The sequence below is a fragment of the Nannospalax galili genome, unplaced genomic scaffold, assembly GCF_000622305.1.
Source record: "Nannospalax galili isolate Female #2095 unplaced genomic scaffold, S.galili_v1.0 scaffold336, whole genome shotgun sequence".
Classification (NCBI taxonomy): Eukaryota; Metazoa; Chordata; class Mammalia; order Rodentia; family Spalacidae; genus Nannospalax; species Nannospalax galili.
Window position 1 is genome coordinate 5,113,474 of NW_008343385.1, and position 8,932 is coordinate 5,122,405.

An 8,932-nucleotide genomic window follows, 5' to 3' on the forward strand; every position below is an offset into this window, starting at 1 on the left:
CCTGCTATTCCCCACCCCCCTTCCAGGAAACTATAGATTAAGCAAGCCCAGGCATGAAAACTGCCCTATAAGGTAAAAACGGAGACTCCTGGCCCCACAGATAACAGTCAGCACATTCCACAGCCCTGAGAATAGCACCTACCAATAAGAAACTTCCAGGGCTGCATCTTATACACCCAATCAGTTTAAAATTATGTTGGTGCACGCAGGCGCCTTGAACCAACCAAAATGTATCTTCGGTATCCCCCTCCTCTCTTTGTCTAAAACCTGTAAAAGGCTCCACTCTCCCTTACTCTGGGCTCTCAGCACGGATCCAATGAGTTGGTGAGGTCTGAGAGCCCGAGCTTAAGCCCAAATAAACCATAAACCTTTGCTTTTGCATTTTGGTGTGTTGGGTCCTCGGTGGTCTTTTTGGAGTCCGGTGGATGAGGTACAACATTAAGGTCGGTACTCTTTGGTCTCTTGGTACAATATGCTTGTATTTCTCTCCCCTTTTCTTATAGTCTTTTTCCTCTCCCGGTTGCTTCCCGCTAAGGAGGGTTGTAGCACTCCGACACCACCAGGCAGGAGCTTAGAAACTGTTCAGTTTTCAGAATCCTAAGGGGTTGGGGACCAAAACAAAGTGGCTCTTCCAGGACTGTTTTCCCAGCTGTTCCAGAGAATCAGAGGCTCAACATAACCTACTATTTTCCTCAGACATTAAAACACACATACCACCCTTTCCTAGAACACTCTCTCATTGACACATCACTAACATACTTTGGATAACCAATTAGAGCAAATATGTTGAGTTTTAAAAGGCCAGCCCATCTCACTGTATAAAATGCTACCTTCTCTGTGGGTTCCTATAGACATTAACTAGACTATAGTACATTAACTGGGTACATCTTCAACTTACCCAATTTATCCCTAATGTTCAGTATAAACTATTGAATGGGACAATGTAAATAATAACAAAAGTTCTCTTTATGCCTAACAGGAATACCCTGAAAACCAGGTACTGGGAGTGGAACTGCATCACTTACGACAAGACCTACATGAAGAGTTCTCCCATAGTCTGTGTTCATCGCAAAGAATGAAGCTTGCCTTTGGGACAATAAATCCACATAGGTGCTTTGGTGGCGGCCTGACAAACGAGTTATCACTGTGAAATATTAGATGTCAGTTTTCTCCCTAACAAACACTGCTTGCTTCCTGACTATTCTTGGCATCAGCACACTTCCCAGGTCTGGAAAGCTTAGCTGATTTACAGTTGACAACTATGGTAGAGTGGGCCTAGAAAATAGACCATTCAGCTGCCAGGCAGAACTCTACAGTCTACATCACAGAACTGACTCCCCTGCTGTCCTTGAGGGCATGCTCTAGAGAAGTCCTCTGCCCCCAAGGTTACCTTCTTAGAGACTGCCCTTCCCCATGTCTCACTTTCTTGCCCTCTCATCTGTCTGGCTAGCTCCTCCTGATCTTGCAGTGACATCTCTTCTCAGTGCTCAGCCCCAACTCTCTGGCAGCACATACAAATCTGAGAAGAGATGGAGGACTGGCTCATCCTCAGGCCCCTTCTGTAGCTTGTCACCTTTGTGACAGCAGGGACAAGGATTTTTCTAACACCATATGCAACATGAAGTAGGTGCTCAATAAATGCTGTGAGGGAGGGCGAATGAATAAATAGAGAATTATCAAACCTTAGGACCAGGAGTCATGCTGATTGGGCGTCATGCTGTTTTAACTCAGCAGCAAACAAATGCACTGGCTGAGCACAGCTACAGCTGTCTGGAGAGAAGAAACACATCACCACTCATACCTACAGGGCCTGGGCTCCATGTACACAGGCCCCAGCCAGGGTATTTGTTTTCTACACGGCAAACTGAAGACCATTTCTGCAGGTATTGGAAGAGTCTAGTACTACAAATCACAGAAAACCTGAGCCTTGTCAAAATACCGCTATTGCAAGCCTCTCACCATGCTCCTAACCTGGTAAAGAGGTGTTAGCTATGTCGTCAGAAGATCTGATGGGTAAAGTCGGTTTGAAGACAGCCTCTCTCTGTGACCTTTTATCGTTAGTCATGTCTTCTCTACAGTCCTATCATTTCAAGTGTAGCCAGGGTCAGGATTTTGCACACAGGATAACATGCTAGATCTTTTTTGTTTTTGAGCTGACCTAGAATTTGCTATGTAGAGCAGGCTGGCCTTAATCTCACAGAGATCCACCGGCCTCTGCCTCCTGAATGCTAGGATTATTTGTTTTTGTTTTGTTTTAAATTTTATTATTTTTATTTTATGTGTATGCATGTATTGCATGTAGGTAAGTGCACCCGTGTTGTGCAATGCCCATGGAGGTCAGAAGAGGCTGTCGGATCCCCTGGGACTGGAGTTACGGACAGTTGTTAGCTGCCATGTTGGTGCTGGAATTCGAACCCAGGTCTTCTGCAAGAACAATCAGAGTTCTTAACCGCTGAGTCATCTCTCCAGCCCCTTATTTGTTTTTTATAAAGCCATTTTGTTAGTTTCCTATCACTGCTATAACAAAGTACCGTAAGTATTGTAGCTGAAAATAGCCCAAGTTCAGTGTCTTACGCTGTGGTTGAGAAGCTGTGAAGTCAGCAGGGCTGAGCTCCTGATGCTCTGGAGGGGCATCTGTTCTTTCCTTTCAATTTTTCAGAGACCTCTGCAACTGTAATTCTCCATCTCCATAGCCAGTGGGTACCATCCTCAAATCTCTCCCTCTGACCTTTGCTTCTGCCTCCCATCTCCTTGACCCTGATCCTCCAGCCTCCTTTCAGTAAGGCTCCTGTGATCTCATGGGTTCATTTAGGTAGCCTAGCTTAAATCCTTTAACTCAACCACACCTACAGAGTCCCCTTTGCTGTGGAAGGTAATAGTCTCAGGTCCTAACACAGGAGGTTAGGACATGGGCATCGTGGGGCGGAGGCAATAGTCTGCTTACTGCAGCCATTTGCTTTAGACATTGTTTATAATATAACTGAACACGTTTTCTTAGGTGCTGCTTTATAATGCCCAAGATTAACTGAAAACAAAGGAATTCTGTGGTACACCCTGTCTCCATCGCAGTCACTACCATATCACAACAAATATCCTTCAATAAAACTGGAACATACTTTATATGCATGAGCGTAGAGTTGGGCTTTCACATCTGAGGGCATGTTGGCAGTTTCTGCTAGGCTAAAGATGAAGAACGGTGTTTTCATCCTGGGGGTGGAAGGAAGAACCTTCATTAAAACCATACCACCAATTTTACATGCAGGACTGAATCTTGCAGGCTTTCTATGGGGACGGGATGTACAAAACCCTTATTTATTTTTCACTTTCTCATGTTCGTTGAAGTTCACTCTGAACCAAGAGTGATCCGCCCCCTCTAAAGGCAGTGCTCACACTCCATGCCAAGTCTCCAGGAAGAAAGGCCGTGTCCCCCCATTGCTATGAGACACCGGATTCCTCCAGATGTGTGGCACTGCTACAGAAGAGCAGCTGGGAATGGGGAGACTAGAGGCATTGTCAACACATCTCTCAAGGTGCCTGTGACAGCAGCCTGTGCCATGTGTGCCCAGTTCTTCAAAGGTTGCTGGACTCTGACCACATGAATCCATCCAAACTGTATTCAGCACATCAACTGAATCAATACCTGCCTGAATAATGGCCTGCTTTCTTTTACATGATTTCTCCCCAGATTTCCCTCATTCAATCACAGTGAAGAATTGTGCAAACACAGGGTATCTTTGATTAAGTCTTCAAAGCAAGTATTTGTCCCTCTAACCAGATAGGAAACTTTATGCCATTTGCTAATTTTTCAAAAACTATTGCATAAATTACAGAACTATTTTTAAGAAACATTATTATGGGGCTGGAGCGAAGGCTTAGCAGTTAAGAACACTGAATGTTCTTGCAGAAGACCCAGGTTCGAATCCCAGCACCCACATAGCAGCTAACAACGATCTGTAACTCCAGTTCTAGGGGATCTGACAGCGTCTTCTGTCCTCCGCGGGTATTGCACAACATGGGTGCATTTTACCTACATGCAGCAATGCACGCATACACATAAAACAATAAAAAATAAAAAATTTAAAAAAAGAAATATTATTACTGTTTTATGTGTATGTGTGTATTGCCTGCATGTGTGTAAGGGTACCCATGTCATGCAACACCCGTGAAAGTCAGAAAAGGGCATCAGATCCCCTGGAACTGGAGTTATAGAGAGTTATTGGCTGCCATGTGGGTGCTAGGAACCAAACCCAGGTCTTCTGCAAGAGGAATCATTGCTCTTAACTGCTGAACCATCTCTCCAGCCCAGTAGAGCTATTTAAAAAATTATCTTGGAGCTATATTTCTCTTTCTTTAAATATTTTACTTATTTTTTAAAAAAAAATTTTAAATATTTTATTATTTTTATTTTATGTGTATGCATGTATTGCCTGCATGTAGGTAAGTGCACCCATGTCATGCAATGCCCGCAGAGGACAGAAGAGGCCGTTGGATCCCCTGGAACTGGAGTTACGGACATCTGTTAGCTGCCATGTGGGTGCTAGGATTCGAACTTGGGTCTTCTGCAAGAACAACCAGTGTTCTTAACTGCTGAGCCATCTCTCCAGCCCCTTTACTTATTATTTTTATTTTAAGAGTGTATACTGGAGTTACGGGTGGTTGTTAGCTGCCACATGGGTTCTGGGAGTCGAACCCAGGTCCTTTGCAAGAGCAGCCTGTGCTCTTAGCCACTGAGCCATCTCTCAGCCCTGTATTTCTTTCTTTAAATTTTTTTTTTATGACATTTATTTTGTGTGCTGGGGTGGTGTTTATATGTGCCATGGCAGAAATGTGGAGGACAGAGGACAACTTGTGGGAGTCAGTTGTCTCCTCTACTCTGTGGGTCCTGGGGATTGAACTCAGATTGTCAGGCTTGGAAGCAAGCGCCTTTACCTGCTGAGCCATCTTGCTGGCCAAAGGAACTGCATTTCTAGGTAATTCCTAATAAATCTCTTTCAATATATGTACATGCATTATACCACAACTCAGTTCTCAGAACATGCCCTAGCTGGGAAGCACAGATGGGGCTTCGACATTTTTGTCTGTAGTCCTTAGGACCTCTGTGCTAATATTTAGGCCGAAATTTGTGTGTTTTCTTGCATTTATTTATCTGTCTTTTTGAGACAGGGTCTCCCTGTAGTTCCAGCTGGCCTAGAACTCACTATGTAGACCAGGCTGGCCTTGATCTCACAGAGATCCACCTGCCTCTGCCTCCTAAGTGCTGAGATCAAAGGTGTGCATTACCAGGCCTGGCTATTTATTTATTTATTATTTATTTATTTATTTTTTTTGTGTGTAGGTCACAGGACAACTTGCAGGAGTTGGCACTCTCTCTCCACTTTGTAGACTCAGGGGATTAAATTCAGGTTGTTAGGCTTGGCAGCAAGTGCCTTTACCTATTGGGTCATCTCACTGGTCACTGTTGGTTGTTTTGATTACTTAAAAATTATGACAGGGACCACAAGAAGCAGCAGTGCCACCAAGAAGTGTTCCACGTGGGACAGTAAACCCCTTTCTCTGAGCAACAGCAAAGTACAGTGTCTACCACAGTGACAATTAAATCCCTTTTTTAAAATATTTGTTTTTATTTTATGTGCATGAGGGTTTTGCCATATATGCGCCCATGCATTCAATGCCTGAGGAAATCAGAAGATGGTGTCAGATCCTCTAGATCAGGAGCTACGGACAATTGTTAAGGTGCCATTTGGGTGCTGGGAACCAAACCTAGGTCTTCTGCAAGAGCTGCCAGTTCTCTTAACCTCTGAGCTACCTCTCCAGCTCCCAGTTAAATCTCTTAGCATGGTCTGCTGTCACAGACTGTATGCTTCACAAGGGCAGGAGCAGTGCCACATTCATATGTAATAGCTTCAGGCCTGGCACAGTGCCTGACCTCTGATTAGCATTAACTGAGTCTTTAATAACTGACTGACAGACCACAAACAGAGGAGGGTTGTAATGAGTAATTCCATTCAATCTCACTCCTCTCGCTGGCTTAGCTGGAAAAACAGCACAGGAATTAAGAGTGTCCCATGGTCAGATGAGTTTTGGACTCCATCTCTGTAGCTAAGAGCCCTTGGAAATCCCATCTACCTCCAGTTCTTTTGTAAAATGGAGCCAATACAACTTCCCAGGTTATTATGAGGATAAAATGAGATTATCCATATATAATGATTAATAGAATGCCCCAAACAAAATAGCTTCTCATAGACGTTATTTTATTACCACTCCCCTATATAGAATGAGAAGTGCCACAGGCTATTTCTCTGCTATATTAAAAACAGACTGCAAATACAAAATGTAGTCAGTTACCTTGCTTGCCACATCTCTTCATTGGCCACAGAGTCCCAAGAAGATGGATCAAACCTGTAATTACAAGAAAAACAGTATCTTTTCATCAGTTACATTTAATGCCATGGACATGTAATGCTTGTTTTATAATCTTATAAGGCCATTAAAGTAAGTTGGATTTGAAGTACTGACAGTGATCAAACAAAATATTTTGAGTTTTGATAGATGTGCTCTTAACTGAGCCTCACAGGAGGACTGAGAGGAAGAGGCTGGAGGTGCTGAGGGTCCAGCTGCTCCTGAGAGGTGTTAAGACAGCAACGAGGTAACAGAGTGAGGGACAGGCCACATTACACAGCCAAGAATCAGAGGGCTGTGAAACAAAGAGGTAAGCATGAAGAGGGGCATCACTAAATCACTGTTGAGGTGATGGTACTGCTTGAAGAATTCTGGCCAATGACCGCTGGTTTTTCTTAATTAAAATTTCCTGTTACGCATCTTTGATAGAAGGGAGCTAATGGATGAAATATACATGTACTACTCATCAGCTAGCTCAAGTGAATGCAATTCCCTTCAAAAAATTTTCTTTTGTTTTCTTGAGACTGGGTCTTACTATGTAGTTCAGGTAGCCTTGAATTCACAATCCTCCTGACTCAGCCTCTTGAGTGCTAGGGTTATAGGCATGTACCACAGCATCCAGCAAAGTATGTTGTTTTTTAACTTGCCTTATGAATCACAGCAAAATGGTTATACAGCTCTGGCTACCATACAATAACATGGCATGTTTGCTCATGTTGATTAAAAATCTCTTTACAGGGGATAGAGAGCTGGCTCGGTGTAACCACTGAGCACTTGCTGCTCTTGATGAAGACCTGGGTTTAGTTCCCAGCACACACATGTCAGTTAACAACTGCTTGTAAGTCCAGTTCCAGAAGATCTGACATCCTCTTCTAGCCTCCACGGGCATTGTATCCACAGGTACACTTACATACATGCAGGCAAAATCATGATCATGCCTCTTGTTTCTGAATTATAAACAGTTAAGTAAATAATATTAAAATATTCATAATTCAAATATTAGATGACGGGGCAATTTGTTAGATGAGATTAATTTTCCATAAGGGAAAGAATAAACTCTATAAAGAGATGATTAAGACAAATAATGACCTAAAACAATACAACAAAGTTAATGCCAAATAACCGTGGAAAAAGGTTCTTAAACACAGTCTTCCTTACAGAATAATTGTCTTTTTTGGGAGGGGTGCTGGGGATTGAACACCTCATTCCACTCCACACGCTAGGCAAGTGCTGTACCACTGAGCCACATGCTGATCCCTTATCTGCATTTTTGTGGAAAGAAGAACACGACAAGTTCATGCATGTGGAAATGGTCATGGGCAACAGAGTGCCTCTTAAAGTTTAACTACAGTTAATGAGTCCCTTCCAGTTTTAAGGTAATTAATGTAGGGTACTGGATCATGAACTTTCAAAAGGCCTGAAAGCACAAGATACCATACATTGAATTCTTGTGGAACACACTCAACCACAGCCTTTTCCCCCAGGTCTTCCCGTCACTCCATATACAGGAGGACAAGAGAGAAACCATCTCTAATAGTTCATGCTTTATGATCCTTTGTGGGCAGCAAATGATATTTATAAAAAAACAAAACAAAAAACTAAAAGGCATCTCAAGAGCCAAATGTGGTAGCACAGGCCTATAATTCCAGCACTCAGGAAGCTGATGCAGGAGGATTCTGAATATGAGGCCAGCCTGGCCGGCTAGTCTCAAAAATCTAAAAACAAGGGTATGGAAGAGTACGTCTTTAATCCCAACACTCAGGAGACAGAGGCAGGTGAATTTCTGTGAGTTCAAGGCCAGCCTGGTCTACATAGAGCATTCCAGTCAAGGCTACATAGTGAGACCCTGTCTCAAAAAAATGAGGGAGTGGCTGGAGAGATGGCTCAGTGGTGGTTCAGAGTACTGGCTGCTCTTGCATAGGACTGGGTTGAGTTCCTAGCACCATGTCAGTGCTGGGAACAACCATCTGTAATTCTAGTTCCAGGGGGTTTGACATGACACCCTCTTCTATCTCCACAGGCACTGCATGCATATGATAACACATACCTGTGGGCAACACACTCATACACATGAAATAAAAATAAACAAAATTAAAAAGAAATTAAACAAAAATACAAAAAAATAATAAAAATAAGGTATTGCAAAATGCAGTTTTTACTGGCAAACAAAAATCGTTTACTTCTGCTTAAAGACACACCTGCTGTTCATACCTTCCATATTGTTCAGTCCAGTTATAGATGTTTCTTGTGAGATTAATCCATTCCTCTGGGTTGAAAACAATCCTTGAAGGAACTAATTTGTCACAAGATCCCCATGGCCAAAGTGAATAGTTCTTTTTCCAAGTTGGGTCACCTTCATGAATTCCTATGCAAACAAATGTTTCTCTTCTATTGAACACACAAAAAAATATGTACTTTTAAAATTCTAAATGTTAAATTTCTTTAATTCATGAAAGGTTATTATTATTAGTAGTAGTAGTAGTATTTTATTTATTTATTTATTTTGGTCTTTTTGAGACAGGGTCTCCCTATA

The 8,932-nt window shown here is 42.6% G+C and overlaps 1 protein-coding gene across 3 annotated transcripts in view; it reads right to left on the reverse strand.

Moving 5' to 3' along the window:
- The window catches only part of Tmem260 (transmembrane protein 260), an 81,608-nt gene that overhangs the window by 9,264 nt on the left and 63,412 nt on the right, over positions 1-8,932 (reverse strand). For all 3 annotated transcript variants that reach the window (XM_029566668.1, XM_029566667.1, XM_008839529.3), the window contains 3 exons: positions 8,611-8,787; positions 6,346-6,399; positions 3,117-3,207 (listed from right to left, as the gene is read on the reverse strand). In XM_029566668.1, the coding sequence (XP_029422528.1) occupies positions 3,117-3,207; positions 6,346-6,399; positions 8,611-8,787 (322 nt within the window). The remainder of the gene's footprint in view (positions 1-3,116; positions 3,208-6,345; positions 6,400-8,610; positions 8,788-8,932) is intronic.